At 38.1% G+C, this 22,699-nt stretch overlaps 2 protein-coding genes and 1 pseudogene across 8 annotated transcripts in view; all 3 read left to right on the top strand.

Moving 5' to 3' along the window:
* Window positions 1-8,590, top strand: part of tspan9a (tetraspanin 9a) — a 192,466-nt gene extending 183,876 nt beyond the window's left edge. For all 4 annotated transcript variants that reach the window (XM_088417340.1, XM_088417339.1, XM_088417338.1 and 1 more), the window contains 2 exons: window positions 1,591-1,674; window positions 5,236-8,590. In XM_088417340.1, the coding sequence (XP_088273466.1) occupies window positions 1,591-1,674; window positions 5,236-5,307 (156 nt within the window). In that variant the 3' untranslated portion in view covers window positions 5,308-8,590. The remainder of the gene's footprint in view (window positions 1-1,590; window positions 1,675-5,235) is intronic.
* A 6,492-nt stretch (window positions 8,591-15,082) lies between these two features.
* On the top strand, window positions 15,083-15,946 carry LOC148422097 (uncharacterized; annotated as a pseudogene).
* A 1,454-nt stretch (window positions 15,947-17,400) lies between these two features.
* The window catches only part of tspan33b (tetraspanin 33b), a 67,699-nt gene continuing 62,400 nt past the window's right edge, over window positions 17,401-22,699 (top strand). For all 4 annotated transcript variants that reach the window (XM_088417851.1, XM_088417852.1, XM_088417850.1 and 1 more), the window contains exon 1: window positions 17,401-17,555. In XM_088417851.1, coding sequence (XP_088273977.1) covers window positions 17,460-17,555 — 96 coding nt within the window. In that variant the 5' untranslated portion in view covers window positions 17,401-17,459. The remainder of the gene's footprint in view (window positions 17,556-22,699) is intronic.

Below are 22,699 nucleotides of genomic sequence, written 5' to 3'. Positions count from 1 at the left end.
TTATCGTATATTCCACGCGCATGTTGTAGTTTCACTTCTTTGGGCCTATCCTCCAAATTAGGTTGATTTTTTTTTTTTTTTTGTAAAGTCAAATAACAAAAACAATTATCTACATGAGTGCCAAATTTTCATTACAATTTACATTACAATTTAATCACCATTGATTGCATTTTAAAAAACTGTTGTCCACAAAGCTTGAAATAGATATTTAAACTGGGTAAAATCATGGAAATAACAGAAAAATATTTCTGGCTGCGGTAATTTTGCAGTTATTTTTAATGTCCTTTAACAGATTCTCTTTTTTATCTACCAAATCTGACTCATGGCATTTTTTCTCATCAAAACTGTTCTCACCTCAATTTATGTTCCTACATTAGCACCACACCCCAGCAGCATTTGCAAGGCCCTCTGCAGGTCTTTTGAACTCAATGTTTTGCTCTGAGATGGTACGGTAAAGATGTACGATGTTTGAACTTGGTTTTGCATAGTGTGCATTTTTTTTCTCCCCAAAGATTTGTTGAGCAACCTTTGAAAGTAAAGCTACGTTATCGCCCATCCTTTTATGACGTGTCGGTACCGCTGACATTTCTCTAGGTTTGATCACAAAGTTAGCAGAGTTCAGCTGCCACAGGTCCAAAACAGAACTTAGTTAGAATGTTTTAACTCTTTAAAAAGTATTATTTAATCTATGAATACACTTTAACTTTGACAGCGCTCATATTTTTAAAATTGCTTTCTCATTGTTAAAAAAAAAAAGATACTGAAAGTGGACGTGGCAACCTGCAGGGTTGTGAAATGCTCATAGAGAAAGTGCTATTTAATTTTGTCTGCAAATAGTTGTTTCCCCACAAAAAAAACCCATAACTATAGCACGCAATTAAATAAAACAAAAAAACTGACTGTGATTCATCTTAATAAAAAATAAAACACAACTTATTCCGATATGGGGCTGGTCTCCTCTATGGTAAGATTTTAGACGTCCAATTTGTGTATCCTATATACAAATACAACCCTGGAGGTCCATCTGGTCCCAGGTTTCATAAACAATCTACTGTGTCAAATCAGAGAAAATTGAATTGTTAACTGTCATTTTGTTTAAAGCCACTTTCCCAATTTCCTTCGATTACAAGCTTAATCTGCTCTGTTATATGGTTAGCCCAGTCCAAAGAAGGGAATTACGTAATTGGCAAAGTGAGAATAAGCAGACATTGAGCTGGCCTAGTGGAATGGCGCAGGACTGATTTCCTGAAATCCTACCCCAAAAAATGACCACACAACAGTGACGAATGTATAACCACAGAAAGGTATAGCCACTTTGCAGCTGGAAGCAATGTGACCATATCTCATTGTTCGTATGATGACCTTTGAATGAACCGCGGCGTACATTTTACATCTCAGGAACGTTGCAAGTTTAATACGCACGTCTGTCTGTATGACCCTCAGTCTCTAGATAAAATTCAAAATTCATAATTCACCTATTTTACACCTCACTTACTGGGTCAACGCTCTTTCGTCCATTGTATAATTCACATAGCTTTCAGGGAAGAATAGGAGCCTTGTTGAGTTTTACTCATATGTTCTTCCATCTAGGGCTGCTTTGAGAAAGTAGAGGAATGGCTTGATGACAACAAGCACCTGCTTGGAACCATTGGCATGATCATCTTGGTAGTGCAGGTAGGAGGTGCATTGATATTTTGCTGCTTATTTTTGTGGTGCCGTATTTGTTTCCGTCGACCTACACTGCAACGTTTCTGCATCAACTGGATTCAATCCATTATGCCTTTATCTACTGCTGGGCATGTTAGGTTGCTGGGTATGCTAGGTTTGTCCTCAGTGGGCGTTCTGGGCACCAACATCTTGAAAACACAGATGACGCTATTTTTTTTTTCCCCACACTGGTGCTGTCTGAAGGACTCAAAGCACCATGGATTTGCTCTAAGCAGGCAGTGAGATTTAGAAAACTAACAAATAAAGAAAGTGGATTTAAAAAAAAAGGTTGGTGTTACGTTTCAACGGCACGATATACAAATACATACTGTACTGTATGATAAAATTACATCACTGAGACTATGGAGCGTTATCGTGTGAGATGAGCCGGTTCCAGAAGCACTTGGAGGATAGGATAGTTGTTGGTTTTGTTTTGTTTTTTTCATCTTTTTATCTGCTTTCCACAAGTGCATAACAGCAATTATAAACAAACATTCATGATTAATACAGTCTAAGTGGAAAGTAGCAAACATAAAAATCAAATTTTTCTTTCAGAAAACAAACAACTCTGAACAAAAAAATGTGGAATTGAAAAAAAAACACATATGAGGGATGCATTTTTGAGTTAGAGAAAATATAAAAGAAAAAGAATACAAGCTAGAAAATTGTTGCTATTGATTTATTTGCAAAATAGCTTTTTCAATTATTAGAGCAAATATATTGTAAAAACATTTTAGCGTGATTTGTTAAGAGCTCCAACATATATATAACAACATATGAAAATAAAAAAACAATTACCAGTAGTAATGGGGTCTTTTTTCCTTTGACTCATTGTAGAAACACGTTACATCATGGATAGGAACTATGATTCGTTTCTTTATTCAAGCAAACTTATTTGATATTGTTATTCAACAAATGGTTTTGCAGCTACAAGTCCACAAACAGACTTATAGGTGTGTTCATTTCCATTGACAATCAACGTACTACGTCATTTCATGCTGGGAAATTCAAATCATACAAAACAAACATAAGGTCATTACACAAATGCTTCTGAACTTAATGACCTCTGTTTTTAGAGACGGCAGTAGACACTTCATTAGGCAGACACGCCAAAGCTACTGAGATCCAGTAGGAGAAATGTATCAACAATTTTGGTAATCCTCATGAACCAATAACCAGTAAAAAAGCATTCTCATCAAGTATTTTTTATAGTATTTCAATACACCACTATTCAGATTAGTGTGGCTGATGTTACAGTTGTCGACTAGGTGTCTAGTCTGCTATTCTTATCCCAGGATGTTGCACCCAAAGTTGCCACCTGTGCTCAGCAATGTGTGAGCTCTACCTCACATTTGTGAAAAGATCACAAGTTCCTGTTGCATTTGTCTTTGAGTTGACACCATCTCTCTTTTTGTGTAGCTCCTCCTCTGAACACACACGTGAATATGCTCGCACAAGCAGGAAAATGACAAATATCAATGTTTTGGGCATTTTCCGACAAAGACTCATACCAAACATTGCCTTGTCCGTCATCTGTATTTGAGAATGGATGCAAAAACTCTCAGTTGGGAGCTTTCATATTTGTGATGACTAAGACAGTAGATCCTATCTTGCGTCTCTCTTGAGTTATAAAACCTTTAGCACTCTAGCCTCTGAAGTCACAAACATTCAAAGAGCACGGCATGTGAACTACTACACACTGGATTGTTCCCTTTGCAAACAAAGTTTGAAAAAATATTACAAGTCTCTAAGATCTCACGATACACATTTAATAGGACAGTAAGTCTTGGAAGTTCCTCCTCGGTGATTCTTAAATCTCTTGAGTAGTCAGTGTTCTTTCATATCAAGAGATAAGTACCTGTCTGACTCAATTGGACACAACCTTTCATTCATATCAAAGTTGCGCCGGTCAGTTGTGAAGAGACCTTTTGAATTCGAGAAATGTTTTCCTCCAACATCTTTTGACAGACCAAATTACAATGGTATTTTCTTCAGAGTAACTCCTACTTCTTCTGAACAACTCTCACTGCCCATGCAAAAGATGAACATAAAAGTTTAACTTTGTCAAGCGACAGGACTGTCTAAAACCTTAACTTTGATTGAATCTTATTACCCCTCTTTTTTTCTTTTTAAATATCATATATTGAGCACTCCTATTAAGGTTCTATTGTGAAACTGGTTTTAGCGTAATGTCGTATTAGACACGTGTATCTTGAAATATAATGTAAAAATGTATTTCATCGCTATCTTCGACGCTGTTGTGTTCTCTATGAAAAGGGTTGCTGAACGTAAAAAAGCGTAATTACCTCATTACTGTACTCAAATAGAGTTCGTATGTGTTCTTGCTTTAATATTTTTTGTCTTTTCTTTTACTTTTACTCTCTGTAAAAACTGCACTTGTTGTTTTTTAATCTCCACAGATGATATATACAAATTGTCCATGTTATTTTACAGAAATCACTGAACAGCAACTCATTACAGCTGAAAGGGAGCATGTTCTAAATATGTCTTTTTTTTTTTTTTAATCTGGTCTCTTAACAATAGCACCTGACAAAGTACTGTACAGAGTGCACATTGTATAAATCATTGCAATTAAATGAGCATTACATGGTTTTGTCTTTGTTTTGGAGAATGACTGGTGCATGGTCATTTTTGCTGCCCCGGCTCACTCCAAACACTGGCTGACCAGCTTAAATGACATGATACCAATTTATAAATCGTGTTTGTTTCTTTGCAAAATAGAGTGCTGAGTTTATGTTTTGTTTTTTCCTGATCTGATTAATCTGATTCAATGCACCTGCTTTTTATTACAGTTGGAAATATAATCGGCTAGTTAATCCATGGGTACCAATGTATTTTATGATGGCTCGCTGAAATCTCATATAGTTTGAGTCAGGCTGTGCGCTGTTACAAGGTTGATGCAATAAATGCAGTACATTACAATAACAAAGATTGAAAGCCATAATTTATTAATGATTATGTTTATAGAGTAATGATTATGTTGTGCGTTTGAACAATATGTCAAATTCCCTACTATACTGTTATGACTACCCCATGGCAATATTGACAAATTGTTATGGAAGTGAACATCTGTAGGTTGGCTCTTGCGTGTTCATAGATTGTTCATTGACGGTGTCATTTTCCTGAGCAGTTATATTAGCAATATATGAGCAATGTTATTCACTTTTACTTCCCAGTGAGGTGTACTCGGATGCGCTCCCTGCCAAAGGTATTAGGATGAGCCTTGCGACTGTGTTTGATGTACAAATAGGATGAGTAATGGCAACTTCAAAGAGAAAGTCCCCTACCTACTAGGGCATCTCCATTTACGTCTTTGACTTAATGCTTGTGCCCACCATTTTCTCCTAGAGAATCTCCGGCTTCCATCTGTAGGCGAGTGAATGAAAATGTGCTGTATTGTACATCGAAATCGCATACGGGCCTCGTGAAAATGAAACACCCCACATACGCCCACATGTACATTAACACAGAAAAGTTTGACACACTCTCTCCTCGTTTCCTTCACAGCTCCTGGGCATGGCGTTCTCCATGACGCTTTTCCATCACATCCACAGAACAGGGAAGAAGTATGATGCCTAGCCCCATCGGTTCCGGAAGGGATGGAACTCTGCTTAAATGTAACCCCTCGCCCCTACCACCGCTGCCACTACTCTTTAACCATTCTTTGACTGGTTCCAGACTGTGTGTGCAGATTCCATGTGTTGCCGCTCTGTTCTCTCCCCTTTCGCCACTTTTTTGCCAAAGAGTAAAACAACCGGAAGAGGAGACATGACAAGTAATTTGGCAAAGAAGAGAATCTTGTTGGTCGTCACTTTTTTTTTTTTTTTCATTTTCTTAATTTGCTGGAAGGAAGCGCACACAAACACTAAGACGTTTAAGACTTTTGCTAACACTCCTCACTCATTGGGGAAAGGAACTTAAAACGTCTCCCCATCTATTTCTCGTGGAATATTCGTCTTTCTTGTATGCTTAAAAAAAAAATCAACCCTAATTCTCCTTTGTAAATGGAAAAAAAAAACAAACAAAAAAACAAATGGCATGCTAGTTTTCTACTTCATGACTTACCTTCAAATCTTTTACCACCCTTTTTTTTTCCAAATACATTTTGTATGTGCGTGATGCTCCTGTGGAATGTAAGTACAATATAGTGTGTGTTGCATTTGACGTGAGGAGCATAGACATGTCAGGATTGTGTTTATTATGATCCATGACTCATATATTTTCCCTTTGACTAGCATTTTTGGTAAAGCGAGTGAAATTGGAGGAAGTTATTAAAGGGAGAGGAATCATTTTGTACTAAATTTCGCTTTATTCTTTGAAAAATGGTACAACTCTGCCTGGGTAAAAACACACTGTGTGCTGCCACACTCCAGCGTCGGCACAAGTCCCACTGAGACAATATAAATTGTGTAAAACGGTTGTTTATTAAAGCTCCACCAGGACTGTCAAGAGAAAGATCCTGGGTGATGAAATTCCCCCATTGAGATTACTAACTAAATTGTGGTGTATGTGTGTGTTTTATCGCTTTGTTCCACACTGCAAAGGTTAAAAAAAGAAGGGCATGAAAACGCAGAGAATCACGGGCATTAGAGGCAAAGGCAGTATTCATGGCGATATCATAAATTGTGTTTGTGGAGGCGGCAAAAGGTTTCCTCTTTTATAATCCGCTGTCACTTATTTGTCCTCCCCCCTTCAGTCTCTCGAAGTCGGGGGGTAAACTCTCCTCCCTTTTATCTTTTAATGTCCTCACTACAAAGTAGAATTAAGCCAAACAAAAAAAAAAGGTTCATTAAGCCAAACAAAAAAAAAGGTCAATCGTGAAAAAAGTTGCAAGGCTTTGAGAAAAATATTTTCGTATTACAAGCTTTGATATAGTATCTGAATATTATGTGGGTAATTGTCAAAATCCACACCACCATAAAGTCATCAATTAAATAATTGTTAAAAAACAAACCCAAGAAAAGTTGGGATTTCCATACCTATTTCGAATATCTCAATGAATCCCGACTTTCCGACAGCATCCCAGATGATATTCACATTATTACACAGATTTTTTTCAACCACTCAATGTGCGTTTTGCTTCCTTGCAAGCCAGAGGACAAGTTGGCGGGAGAGGAGGACGATCAAAGCAAAGACGGATAGCTACGGCAACATGCCCCCAAGGGAACATCTATTTGGGACTGTTTATCACAGATTGACGAGAAGCTTTCGAATCAATCTGCCTCCTTAAACACTGAAAATCTTTGGGGTTGGTTCTATATGTTTGGTGCTCTAACTTCAAGGTAAATGGCCTCAGGTGGGAAGCATATGAAACCTCATTCCATAACCATTTGTTACTTTTTTTCCTGATTTTGAAACAGGAAATAAGCAATTTATAATGCAGCACATTACTTTCTTCCCTTTCATTGACTTGCCAGTTGCAGTGAACTCGACGAACCTCCAGTGGAAATGTAGACGGTACTAATTTGAATGGCATTTATTTTTATGCTACGTAAATTAGGCCAGCATATGTGTAAATGGGCAGACAGCTTGAAAAGATGTGAGTAGCATTTTTTTCCCTTGAGAAGACACATAATTTGTACTCTAAAAAGGGACAGCTTTGCCACAGCAAAACCTGGAGATCTTCTTAAGATTCTCTAAAAATTTGATTTTTATTTTCCCCCTTTACGTTGGTTTTAGTACACACGAGAGAAAAAGTGTTTTTGTTTACTGAAGGTCAATTATTTAATTCTACTTTTTTTCCCAGAATGTTTTGTTTTAACTCATCTTTATGATTCTGATATTTTCTTGTCCACAAATCCTCCTGAAACTTCATTGGTCAATATGGGATATGGTACATCAATCAGCAAAATTCTGTTGCTTTTGTCATCCTACAGTTCCAATATCTCATGAGACTTAAAAATATAAAAAGCATCTATTATTATTACTGTTTCAATATTTAGTGCTATGCTGAATAAAGCTGCATTGATGGACTGTGTCACAGTACCTCCCACACAAAATTTCTAGCTCCCCTCAAGAGTATTGAAAGGGCCTGTATCATGCACATTAAAATTTTGGATTCTTGGAGCTTTTGACCACGTTACAATGCTATTTCCTCACAAAAAAAGTGGTTTGATTCATTTAGCTATCTCCAATCGTCTCACTAGCCAGGTTTACACAGAGACTTTTTTTTTTTTTTTTGTTATTCCGATTGAAATCATTCCGAATGAAGATGAGTTCACTTATTCTGATCTGTCAATTACAGTACATGCTTGTTCCGTTGATCAGATCAGCCGATCGATCGTATGATTTGTTCAAATTCAGATTGAGATGTTCATACCGATTATTTTCATTTTGATTGGTCATTTGGATTATTTATCATAAAAATATATGGTTACATGTGAACTCAGCTAGTGGTACGCTCTCACGACCAGCCTCTCTAGATCGGGGAAAACAAGGATGCTCACTTAGTTATGTCAATCAGTAGGTACTACACCCATACCATTCAGGCACCCAATCACATTCTCATGGCAGTGAGCTGTGTACCCAAACAAAAGGCATAAATGTGGCGCGCGGGGTTAGAAATATAGCCACCAAAATAAGTAATTAAATCGTCACTGTGCCAAAGGTGATATACAGGATTCCCTCGCCATTTCAGGCTTCAGTTTTTGTCGCTTCGATGCTTTTGTTAAAACTGTATATGTCAACCGTCTTATTGGGAATACCAACGATGCTGTGTTTACGGCATTTTACGTCACTGTTTTACTACCCAATGTACTGCAATAACACGCCCACGCTCTTTCTAACGTGCAGTCTTAACCAGCCTGTGTTTATATTTGCTCGTGTTCAGCTGCAAATAAAGGCAGTTTTGCTTAAAACTAAATCACTGCTCACCATTCTACCTACATCGACGGAGTCTTGGCATTATGTGAAGAGAACACAGTGTGCACGTGTGTTGAAGCGGCGCGTAAAAACATATCAAATGAATCCAAATATAACGATTGCTGCATTGTGAACTCTGCCTCCCCGTCATTATAGGCTCCAGTTTGGGTGACATGGGAAGAGTTAGCGGCTGCTCTTGCCACGCTCTGGCACACTTAATGTTGTTTGTTGTAAAAGAATACAAAGCGTGCATAAAAAAAGACACACGCCTGTTCAGCCTCCATACTATAGAGATCAATGGACATGAAGAGGAAAGGTGGGCAAGGATTAATTGAACACATTTCATAAACTTTATTTATGTACGTACAATGTCTGTCGGGGGGCAAATCCTATTTCGTAGAATTCACTTACAGCGGGTGATTTCCAGTCCCCCATTAACCACGGAAAACAAGGGAACTCTGTACAATCAGACAATCCTATAGGTGACTTTAGAAAGTTGAATATGCCACGATACAGGCACTTTTAATGAGTTTTGCATAATTCCCCATTGTAATTGCACTTTAATCAAATTGAGAGGCATTTTTCTCAGAAACACATGCACATATAAAACTAAATAGGAAATCATTATATGCAAATGTATTTTTATTTGAAACTCTCAATCAATGACCACGTTCAGGTAAAAATAATGACCCACCTTTAAGTTTGTTATTAGTTACGTTAAGATATTTGGTGTCTTCTTGCTTTGAACTGTACACTAAGCTTTTTTTTTTTTTGGTGCAAATGAATATAATTTGCAATAAGAGTTGATTCATTTCTAGTGCAGTTGGACTATTTAAAAATCCATTCAAAATTACATTTTGTAGTCGAGGTATGTCCTCAATGTAGTTTCCTAACATTTACCCGTACATATTTTGGTGGGATTACCGAATGTCCAGTCTAAACACACAGTCGGTGTAAGGCACACTTAAAGCTGCTGGGACATGTATCAATACATTTGATGGAGATGTGAAACTTGGGTCAACGGTTGTGACTTTTTTTTTTTTAAAGAATCATTTGGCTGGGACATGTATCAATACATTTGATGGAGATGTGATACTTGGTTCAACAGTTGTGACTTTTTGCTGTGTTTTTTTTTTTTTTTTTTTTAATTTTGGAATTTAAGAATCATGTGGCTCATTCATTTCTCACAGCATTTCTTTGCTGGTGCAGGTAAAAAAAAAAAATCATTGGAATGTTGTTCCAAGTGCATCTTTGGACCTCAGACATGAAACTGCTTCTTTATCCTCATAACCTGTATGCAATCATCACAAAATGTCCCGAGTTTTAAAATATAATGTTGCATCACTAGTTGCTTTTTTTTTCTTTGCCCTGCTGGAATTTGGCCATTAGACAAGATGTATCAGATCTATAGATGATTCCTTCTGTTTTGTTCCAACCATCTTATAGGTTTTTTTTTTCAATTATTATTATTTTTGAGAGACAATTTTCTGAAGAGAAAGGTCATGGTGACATGAAGTAAAAGAATGACCCCAACATGCAGCGACCCTGCTGGCATCGATTCACTTCGTAGTCCATATGCTCCAACTCGACTAGTCGCGTCCAAAGTTTGGAACATGACAGCTGCTGATGTACAGCGCAGGCACGAGTGGGCACAGCTCTTCTGTTCAGCCGCGAGCGCAAACTCTTGGCACATCCCTTATTTACATTTGCACTCTGCAAACGGGGAACGCTAAACACAGTAGGAAGGTTGCTGCGTGGGCCATCGCCAACCCCGGAGAGACTGGAGAGGAAACAGCTGTGACAGTTCAGGCGTGTTCGGCTGACTGGAGGCAAGATGTTCAATGCATATTGCAGTGTTGCCCGACCATCCATTTTCTAAACCACTTGTTCTTGTGAGTGGGTGAGCTGGAACCCATGCTTGTTGACTTGGGGGTGGGAGGCAATGTACACCTTGGGCTGGTCACCACTAAAGGCAAACAATCATTCGCACTTAGATTCACACCTATCGTTTTAGCAAAAAAAGCAAAAAAAAAAGGGATTTAGAGTCACACATTTGATGCACAACCCCAAACTCTTATATGCTGGAAATCTGAAACAGTGAAAAAAACATCTCAGCTTGAACTCCCTCTCAACTGTTCACATCTTCATGGCTTTGTAAATGTTCCGTCTCAATCGAGGATGAATGCTGTTTCAACAAAAGATGTTTAATACTGTTATTTTTGTACATTGACTGTTGCCGTGTGACAGTTTTTTTTTTGTTTGTTTGTTTGTTTTGGCTCATCCCACTGCCTTTTCCCCTCTCACAACAAAGACCCGTTGTGCAAACATGACATCATTAAATGTTTGCAAGATAAGGGATTAGCCAAATGCAATGTCGCGCTCTACAAGGTGTAAGAGTGTTGCTCTGTCTTAACAAGACTACAGGCGCTAAAGACAATTACGTCTGAGTTGATAGCGATGCAAATTTGTCACAAAGCACCGCTTGAATCCCAGCAAGGGTTTTCAGTAATTCACACTTCTTGTCATCCTCCTTAAGATGGAATTTAATTAAATTAGAATGTGACGGAATGATCAGCAGGTTTTAAAAGTGGCACTGTGTGAGGTCCAATGATAAACAAAGTTCGTTTATCAAATCAGTTATTTACATTCGCCCTACATGTGTTTGAAAAAAGCTGCTTGGTCCCCACACACCTTTTAATTGGAATGCAACAATTTACAGTTAACTCAGAAAACCGTGGTCCAAAGCTAAACAAAACCTAGACAAATATGAAGTAAACAGATAATCCAGGCATGATTAATTCCAAGGCCAAATTTGGAGTCCAAGTGATTATTTATCATTTAGCTGGAAGTTCCCTTATCCAAACTGTTACCATACGCTTCCCCAATATGGAGGCTCATATGCAATCCACTTTTAGGCTCTCTCATTGTGGAACCAACTGGAATCCTGTAAAAAGATGATTTCCTTTACAGTATGTATGTCATAAGATCTGTAATATGGGTTATTACATGTAAATGATGATGGAAACAAAGAATACCTTTCAGTATTTCTGTATGTACACACACCACAACTGTGAACAGGAACAATGGCATTGACTCTACACTGCATCAGAACAGCGCCCAGTGTAGTAATTATAGAACACGCAAGAAGGTGACAAACTGTTGTTATGTCAAGGAAATTATTTAGCGCATTGTCCTTTTCAGGTTAGATATTATTCCTTTGAATTGATGAAACGCCTCAAATTATTATATCTGAATTTTTCCATTTTAAAAATCAATACAAAAGCTAATTCTTTATTTCCTCATGAGTGACATTTTTTTCCTCTCAAAGATGGGAGTAATGTACATTTATGTAAATGTATTTTGTTAGTGTTTCTTTTTTTAGATATATATCATGTTTCACTGCATTTGCATCTTCGATTTTTTTTTTTCTTGGAAGGAAAAGGAAGTGGAGATGATTTTCCCCTCTCATCTGTGGAAACACCCACTAGGCCGCGGAGATGGAGGAAGAATGCATATGCAGTAATTGGCTTTTGTCTGCTGTGGAGAATTTTAAGAGTTGTTTTTCGTGTTTTTTGCCACCTTTGACATCTTATTTCTTTGATCTCCCGATTCTCCGACCTGTCTGTGCTTAAGCCGAATATCTGAGATATGTGCTCTAAAAATGGTGTGTTTGATGTTGTGTTCTGTTGGATGGCACTATCTGATACTTGCCAGAATTGTTTGTCCTGTGGAGTTTATTTTTTTCTGCTACATGTGAAAGCACTCTGAATAAGTGGTGCACTTACCCTGGCTTTCTTCTTAAAATCAAATATTTTTTAAATAAAGGATAGAGTGTCACAAAAATTCCCCAATGCCACCCACTCTTTGCCTTTTATTTTTAATGTGGCGTTGACTGTACCTTACGTTAGCCAACGCTAAAAGACGTGTGCTTGATGTTCTTATTATTTAAAGATAGATGGAAACGTTTTTGTCTGAAGTCACAAGAGAAGATTTCACAGCTTCCGATGAAAAGATGATTTTAAAAAGCAAATGATTACATAGAAAATACAAAATATACCAGTGAGGCCTAAAGTTAATGCCTTTGAAGCTGTATCAGTGTGACAGATTAGGAAAGGAAAAAAAAATCACTACGGCATGGAATGAGCGGAAAAATTGACCCTGTTAATGGATATATATATATATATATATATATATATATATATATATATATATATATATATATATATATATATATATATATATATATATATATATAGAGAGAGAGAGAGAAGGCTCTCTCTCTCTCTCTCTCTCTCTCTCTCTTTCTCTCTCTCTCTCTCTCTCTCTTCGCTCATTTGTCTGCATACCTGCATCCTAGAAACAACATTTTTGACAGGGAGACACATTAAAGTGCGTCCATCGAACACATGATTTTTTTTTACTTCAAATGTTAATAATATTATTTTGAACAGTTTGAAGCTCTAGCTAGCAAGGCAACATAAGTCTGTCTTAAGTTTATGCAGTTAGCTAACATTATTTCTTGTGTCAAGTCAATCATATTACTGTAATTCCCCAAATACAGGACACACTTTTTTCCCCCAAAAATTAAGGCCAAAGTATGGGTGCAACCTATAAACAGAAACATAAACATAAAATTTGAATTTTTTTTCTACATAATTCGAGGAAGATTCATCTGTCAGCCACACAAGCCGAGTTTTGAAACACAGATGCGAATTTTTATATTGGCCATATTCTTACTTACAATAATTACGGTAATGGGACGAGCTAGAGAACAGGGGGCGTCAGTTGGCTGTTAGCCTCAAGTGCCTGTTGCAACTAACAGCAGCTGAGGAATATTACTTAAACCGAGAGAAAAAAGTTATGATGTTTCCAGCTGATTTAATTACGAGTGCACCAGTTGTAGAACACAGAAAGCTAATCCATTTGACTCGTTCATCAAGTGCGGCCTTTCGTCATATACACACAACCATAAACTTGGTGAAACGTGGATGCTGCTGAAAAACAACAGCTTCGAGCGCATTCAACATTACACTGATCGTTCGCAATGTGGGAAATATGACACGCTTAACACGCAACAAATGTATAACTTACGGATACAAACACAAGAAAATATGAAGAGTTTACTTAAGATGAGAGTAGTTTTACATTGTTGCCAAAGTGTTGGTGTGTCTTATACATTTGAGTGAAGTTAATTATTTCAAAAGAAATGTGCTTCATTTCCAATGGAAGCTCCATAAATTCAATTTTTTCCAGATACTTGCGAATGTCATTGAAATGTGTAAAAATAATAAAGCAAACTGTAAATATGAAAACAGTTGGAGGGTGAGCATGTTTTTATTACATGGGTAATAAGTCGAACGGTTTGAAAAGCAAAGAGTCAAGCAAAAGTAATTTCATGATCACACTGTGCCTATTGATTGATCGATGTGGAGTAAAGATAAACAGCTTGCCCGCAGTGCTGTGGCTAATTAAAGTTACTATGCTCAAGAAACTTATTGAGAGCTTGGCAATGCTGTACAGTTGGTCAAAGTACAGTCTGAGCTATGTATAAAAGCACTCAAAGATGTCAAGGGATTAAGAAGATAATTACATGTAAAAATAAGCTGAATTTCAAGTTGACTTTTTCAGGTTGACTTCCTGGTGGATGTCAAAAGGGATCCATGCAGTTTTGTTTGGTCACTTAGGGCTGACTCTTGCTAAAAGAAACTATCGGGGCCAACCTTGCCCAGGATGTCGCTGCCGTGGGGAATCGTACAAGGACCAACGCTGAGCTGAATCACAAATGAAGAGGCTTACTGACCTCTGTGAAAACCGAAATCTCTGCGTACCACAGGCAAGCGTAAGTTACTGCAGTTGGCTCATCAGCGCCTCTGCTAAATTCACCTGCAATGGAAGAACAAGTTGCATCCACACACTCTACCATGCTTGATACAGATGAAAGGAACTATTGGGACTACTGCTTTTCAAATTCGAATATACGATGCGAATTGTAAATTCTTCGAATTGTTTAAGAAATTGCAGCATTTGTATCACTACCCCACTTTTCCATAAGTGGGGTCAAAAATGACCCCATACATTTTCTGTGTAATTTCAAGGGTTGCTCATAGGAACCTTTGACTCGTTTTAGCTGTGAGTGTCAGTATACATTTACTGTCACAGAGCTGTTACTGTTACACTGTTACTGTCTGATCCCAGCAGTCTCACCACCCAGAACGTCATTTGTGACTTTACAATTATAGAGTCTAATTGTCATCAAATTAGCCTACTTTTCTGTTTGTTAGCTGACTACCAACTACAAAATTATTTTTCTACATATTTACTTACATTTACTTACGTATAATGCACAAATATTTACATACGGTACCTATGTATTACGTTATAGTTGTGTGTTCTTCCCTTTTTGTGTTTTCCCATCTAGAGTATCATAGCTGATAGGAGGCCAGCTAGAAGACAACATAAAGACCTTGCAAGCCAATAATGTTGGATGGCTGGGATGAAAAGCCCATTGGGAGGTGTGATTCAGAATATGACACCCCAGATGCAGATGACCAGATTATTGTCTAACACACCACAGACAACTTCTTCACGAGTGTACCTTTTACTGAGCATATTTGGGAGAAGGGTCTGACAATTGTGGGAACTTTGCGACAGAACCAGCCAGATACTGCATTGATCCACCCACGAAGGCTTCTAATTCCAAGGAAGTCCACAGCGCTAAATTTGGGTTCAATGGCAGCATGGCCTTAATCAGTTATGTCAGAAAGAATAGAAAGCATGTTATGCCCCTCAGCACAATGCACCACAGCAAGATGATGGGTGAAAACAGCCCCAAGAAAAGAAAAGTGATCCTGTCATACAAGCAGACCAAAGGAAATGTAGATGCTGTGGATCACAAGGTTGACACATACACCTGCAAGTGCCAGATGAAGAGAAGATGTGGTGCTGTTGTAAGACATAATTGATATCGCTGCTTTGAATGCCCTCATTTTTCAGGGCCCAGCACCCAGAAGCGAACACAGGTATCAGCAATGCAGGGCGACACTTTCTAACAAAGCTCTCAAAGACGCTTGTGAGTCCTCACATGAAAAGTCAACCGGAAGTTAACGCAAACCTACCAAATGACATCAGTGAAGTAAAGGTAACCTGTGGAGTGTCAAAAGATGCAATCCAGCCACAGGAGAGAAGCACACAAGGCCTACAGAAGCAAAAGAAATGTCTGAAGTGTCCAAGCAACAAACACTGCATAACCACTAATTGCTGCTGGAAATTAGTATTCTTGTGTGCACTGATCACAGCCAGAGGCAAGAAGTTTGTAAAAGTTGCACACAGTGAGAAAAGAGACAATATTTGTCTGTGAACTCTATGTTCATTCTGTTGACGGTTTTGTAATCAAATGTGAATAAAAATTGTTTAAAAATAAGGCCACTTGTCTTTTAAACAAACTATAATAAAAACAAAAAACATCTTGCTCCTAAATGAAAGAATTTTTTTAAGTTTATTGCAAAAACGGATTGATTTCAATTGGGGTTATTTTTTACCCCACTCGTCGAAAATTGTAGGTTAAGGTCATTCATGCATTCAAGGGTTAAAACAATAGCAGGATTGCTCGATCCAGGCCGCATATCTGGAATGACAGACCAGTTTTACGTGAAGTCCGGACAACCAAAAAACAACCTTAACACTGCAAATGTGATGTCTGGACAAGAGATGACATAAAATGATGTGCTTTAGAAAGTACTTCTCCCCCCTTGGTTTGAAATATACCACAGAGCCGTCTTAGCGGAATACACTTTGAAACCTTCTTCTCATCTAACCACTGTCAAAAGTCTCTAGGAGGTTGCTAAGTCAAAATTTCCAAATAGAGCAACAATGGCAACCGGGATACTGTCATTGTTTCATCCTGCCACGCAGACCCATCACACCGCATGAGTGCAGTATAAACAGTGCTTTTAGAAGTTCTAAAAACATTTTTTTAATCTAAATGACAGTGTAATCATCTTATCTTATCTTCAGTTTGAGGATGGATTGAAATACACCTCACAGCAAATTCTGTGGCCTGACATTGCCTTGAGGTAAATAGTACTTTGAAACTCTTAAATAATGTATCTCAGATTATGAGCTGCACCGCCAATTTAAAAAAGGAAACAAATACAATACACATCAAGTATTGCAGCTGCAGGCGAGCGAGAGCTTATTCCAGTTGACTTTGAGTAAGAGGCATGCTCCACCACTAGTCCCTGCTCAATCGAAGTGCACATTAAGACTAACAGTTATTCAGATTCAAATTCACGTTGATAAATTAGTCATGAATTCACCAATTGTACACGTTCTTAGTAAATGGAGGAAAACCAAGCACTCAGCTGGGGCTCAGTAAGCACGAGGGCCTGGACTGAGTTTGAAACAAGCTTTTCAACTGCGAGGAAGACATGTTAATTCAAGTGCTGGTGCACTATGTTACCCTGAAAAACCTTGACTACATACAGTGAAAATTGTTACCGCTTTTTGGAGCTAGCATGTTACATTTGCTTATTGCATGAAAAAAGCATCCGTTTTCTACAGCAGAGCAAAGCCCACGCATCAACCATACTAAAAGATTCAATATCTGCAGGCAGAGAGAATTTTGATGTCAAAGTGGACGAAAGGGCAGTCATTAAGCTGCAGTGTGTTTGTTCATTCTGACCTTCAGGTTGGTATGGATGTTTCTGGGCCTCACCAGCATGATGTGGTCATTCCCCCAAAACATCCAGGCTATAACCCCCTCCTCGCAGACTCACAGGGCGGTTATCTGCATAGCAGATCTGATTGCTCTTTTGGAGCTAAACTCACTGCGCTTCGATGTGCCCGACTGGAAAGAAGGGCAAAAAGAAGAAATGGACAGGCAACATCATCTGGATCGAGCAGAGACGTTCTCTTTCGTCAATCCCTGGATTCGATATTTTCTCTTCTTTTTCAGCTTCTTATTTTGGGTGAGTAAAAATAGATGGTTGAAAGGCCACAGGTCAGTGTAAACAAAAACGAGGAAGAGACTTTTTTTTTAATGCATTTTTTGTCAAATCCGTCATGACATAATCCTGATCTCATCAGCTAAAATAATGAGTTCAATCTAACAGAAAGGATTACATTAATAAAACCCTGGAGCAAATTCTATTAATAATAAATAAGAATAAGATTGTGTCTGTGGTAACAAGCGGCAATGGCACCTCAACTACCTCAAGGGTTTTCCTTTTTTTCCCCTGTTGTCAAATGCTGAGTATACTCTGGTATATTTTGCATGTCTTACTAATTGCATTACATGTGTACATATAGTCTACTCAATATTCACTTACACGCGGGCAATATCTGGGTTAAGGTCAGAATTAGGGTTGTCTAACCATTCGGAACGACCCATTTTGTGTGTAGTGATAACTGCAAAAGAGATGAAATAGCTGAGCTATATGTTGGGCACCAGTGCACTACAGTAACATAGAGAAAAAGACGAACTGAGCGAAAGGTTTGTTTACGATGGCAGCGCCAGAGCTGGTCTTAAAAATGCACTAAATACAAAATCTGATGTATAGGCACCTTCGTTCTTATCGCCGAATGTTGGTAAGTCGGACGTTCATATGTAGAGGAGCGTCTGTACTCAAAAGACCAATAATTGCCAATAGCGCATTGGCAGAACAAAATAACAATGTCCCATTCAAAAAAGGTACACTCAACGTGTTTATGTGACCAAAAATTTGGATTAAAAAATGGATAACCCAGGGTTTTAAAAACCTATGAGCTTATTCAGGTTAATGGCTAATAATTACCTGGTCTTCCATAATCTAATTATTGCTGATATTCAGATCTTGAAATGGTTATTGACCATGTTCTCTCATTATTAAACCTCAGTTTGGCAATACATTGGCTTTGTGTGAAAACAAAGCACAAAAGCATTGGAGAAATAAACCACTATTTTGTTGAAAGTATCACAAGATCTTTTTATTTTTTAGCTTCATTCTAGTTACGACCAACAGCTGGAATGCTAAAAAAGTATTGTGTTTCTTCACATCCAGTAAATTAAATTCTGCAAAATTTCTGAAAATAAATAATGAACTGAATGAAAGAGAAACATTCAGATTAAATAGCCCGGGGCTATGGGCAAAATGCCTTTCCATTGAAATGCACAAGCCAACTGTGATTACATAGACTAAATTTAGCCCTCTGATGTTGAGAAATGCCAACAAGCCTCCTCCAAGTGACATTCACCCTAGCTGAAAACATCCACAGTAGGGACAAAGCAGCACTAACTTGAATTATACTTGTTATACCTCAACTGAATAGAGAAAACAAGATTACACAACACACATGCATTTTTTCAAATGCGACCCTGTCCAGTTGTGTATGTGGTACTAAACACAATACATATCCGATCTTTAGACATGCGACTTAAGTCTAGGACTGCATGATTATGGCCAAAATAATGATCACGATTATTTTGGTCAATATTGAAATCACGATTGTTCGTCATTTTTGATCAAACAAGTCTATTTATTGCCCTTTTTCTTAAACAAGCGTTATATAAACATGGCTTCATGGCGTGATACTAACAAATGATAATAATAATAATAATAATGGACTAAAATAAGTAAATAAAGTAAATAATCATTAATGGTAAAAACTTGGCACACAGAGAAACACAGCTAAGTTACTGCATTTTCCGGACTATAAGCCGCAGCAGCAAAAATTGAGCAAAAAAAAAAAAAAAAATTGCCACATATAAGCCACACTGGACTATAAGATGCGGGTCATAACATCAGATATTTATGCAAAAAGGTGGGATATGAAAGTTTTAATTTTCTTTTAATATATTTTTTAAATTGTCTATCAACTGCAACCTCCTCTCTTTAACAGACTGAGCATGCCTGTATGTTTAGTCCCAACGTCCTATTTATAGTAAATGGGTGGAATGATATTACCTACACATCACCAACAGAATACTGCAGAGTTAACTAGCAGTTCAAACTTGAAATCAACACTTTGATAGCATTCTGTCTCCCACTCTTTAATTGATAGATTAATTTAGTGAACACTGCACACGATGCACATAAATAATATATACAATCATAAAATTATAAATAGAATCATATATACTGTATATCATATTTACACATCACAAACTTTTATACAAGATCTTATTCAATTTAGACATTAAACAATATTTTTAATAATATATTTTAAAACTCTTTTTGAGCTTAGCCATTGATTCACATTTTTTCAGTTCTATTTCATAGTTGTTCCATAAACTGATTCTTTCAGCAGATACACACATTTCCTTGACCAGTGGGCAAAAACAGCAGATAAGCCGCACTGGACTAAAAGATGCAGTGCTCGAATCATGAGGAAAAAGTCGCGGCTTATAGTCAGAAAAATACTGTGCTTGCTGGGTGCAAAAACCCAGAAAAAATAAGCCTACTTAGAATGAAGTAAACGGATTTTTCAAAATGGGTCTTAATTGTCAGCTAGCACTGTGAATATTAGGAATCAGGCCATTTTACACTGGTAAATAATATATTAGGGTGAGAAAATAAGATGCTTTTGTCATGCAAACATGTGGGAACCATTGCGCCCCTGGTGGTAGTGCTTGATTTGACTTGTAATTAAAAAAAGAAGTGCTTGACTTTTTAAATGTTAATATCGCCATGAATCAGCGTAATTAATCGTGGCAATCGATCGCGTGATTGTGATTAAAACACAATTAATTGTGCAGCCCTACTTAAGACTGAACGGCCAAGTCACATTTATTTATCCAACTCACGCGAGACAAAAAGCAACAAACGTCACAATTCTACGCTCGAAAATGCGGAAGCAGATTGTTTGGAGAGAAAAAAAATCAAACAATAGTGGACGAGAGGGAGACAACTTAATGGAGGGAGAACGTGGTGCATTTTATCCCTCGGTCTCCCTCTCGCTGTTGCAGGCACTGTACGAAATGCCGTGGCAAAAAAAAATGTCACCCTTCACCTCCTCAATGCAATTAATTCTTTAATTTTAACAGATTGAAAATATTCCGGCTATGATTTGACAGCCTTTGCACATCACAGGTACTTCCGTTAAGCACACCCACTGTCTGTGACATCACTGTGTCCTCAATGAGCACACGGGACAGTTTTGAGCCATTTAGCGTTCACACACAGGTCACATTTGTTCGGAAATGTCAACAACCTGCCAAAACATCGAATCACAAAGAATAGAAATTGAGCATTAAGCCCTGCATTCTGAACCAAGCCTAGGAAGGGTGATATGGCTCACTGGTAAAGTGGTTCTCTCCCAACTGAGAGGTTGTGGGTTCAACCCTCCATCACTGTGACCATGTCAAAGTGTCCTTGAGCAAGACAATGAACCCCCAATTGAACATGAGTATCTCAAGTAGAAAATTGCTATAGCAGTCATGTCCATTTACTAAGTAACCTCGCTCAACACATTGCCCTCCTCTCTTGAGTATTTCAAGGGTAAAAGTGTCATTTATAACAAACTGTACCTATATACATCCCAAATGTTCCTTAGCCAAACTCTGTTCTTTTCCTTTATACTTTTGTTATTTCCGCAGCCCAGTCAAGCAGCAAAATAAGTTGTTTCAGAACTAAATTGCCCCACTATTGAAATTAGATCCATTACGCCACTCTTTGCTTTGTCAAATTCTGCACGACCAGAGTCCACGTGAATCCTTCCAACCACTCCCGCATCTCTTTGCTTGGTGCCCCGGCTCGGTAATACAAACAGTTAACGTCCATACTGGTTTTGGAGCCATTCGGCAGTAAGTGCCACACCAGCAGGCACGCGGCCCGGCTGTTGACTTTGTTTTTTGGACATGAGCTCGGAAGTGAACACTGTGAGTCTAATCCATCGAGCCTTTTGTCTTCGTGTCCCCGTGGCTCTGTTCAGCTGGCTTTCACCTACCCCGTACAATTCACCTGATTCATCTCTTTGAAAAGCCTGAAAAACCGAGCGGGCTTATATTCACCACGCATGCATTGAATACTCAAAAATACCGCGGAAGAGTAGAAAACGGGACTGCCGGTGGCCTCACTCCTACATAACCAACATTATGCTGGAAGCAACAAAAAGAAAACTGACTTGAAAAATCTTTAAAACACCACGGTGTACAAAACAAGAACATTTTCTTTTGTCTGCTGCTCTTTTGTTCAGCCCCAAACACATTCCGAACACTTAGGTGGAATACAAAATATATGAAAAAAAAGCCTTTTGGAAAATCAAATTATGCCTCAGACTACAGGTCTGTATAGCTACAGAACATCAACAAAACAAATCCTCTTGAGAGCAAAACACAATAGCTTGTACATATGCAGTTATTTTTCAGTGTACATCTGTTGTAAAATATGCAGTATTTATTCAAGGTGAGAAATCGACAGAGGAGAGAAATTAGCCTTGACAACGCAATCAATAGGAAGCGCTATTTTTGTTATTTTGTTTCCATTTGGTATTGTCTAATGTGTAATTTTCAGGGTACCATTTTCAGTAAAAATGGTACCCTGCCCCACAGACGAGCACGTTAGTCTTAGTCCAAGTCAAGTCTTGAAATTCCAAGTCCCAAGTCTCAAGTCCCTGACCACAAGTTCAAGTGCTTGAACACGTGTCCACTCGGCATACCCACATTTTTTTTTCATATTTTGGGAAATTTCCCAATGTTAGGATGGTTTCAGTATTTGATCGTTCATGTTTAGATGTGACATGAGAAACAAAACAAGAGCTCAGTCCGCTAAGTCATTTGTCAACATCTCTGCCCTGAACAGATAATACCATCCACACCTCCACTCCGGCAACTTCTTCCAGTCTTCATTGTTTTGGGGCACAGTGTGGGCTGCCCATATCTAAATTGTGATTCCCGCTCTCCACACTGAGCTTCTACTTTCTACTGTTTCTCGTGTTTGGCTTTAAGCACAAAGAATGCCAAGCTCCTCACCATGCTACCCCCTGATCCCCCTCTCCCGCTTTCACTTCCTTCTCATCTCTGCAACTGTTGATGATGACAGCTGAAGGAAAACACATTTGCCGTCTGTTCACAGACAATGGGACATTTTAAAAATAAGAAGAAAGACAGTCACATGGACGTTTTTTTCTGTCCAAG

This window comes from Hippichthys cyanospilos, chromosome 6, assembly GCF_059441005.1.
Source record: "Hippichthys cyanospilos isolate Australia breed blue-spotted pipefish chromosome 6, RoL_Hcya_1.0, whole genome shotgun sequence".
NCBI classification, from domain to species: Eukaryota; Metazoa; Chordata; class Actinopteri; order Syngnathiformes; family Syngnathidae; genus Hippichthys; species Hippichthys cyanospilos.
Note: the sequence above shows the minus strand (reverse complement) of the source record. Positions and strands in the feature narration are given on the sequence as shown.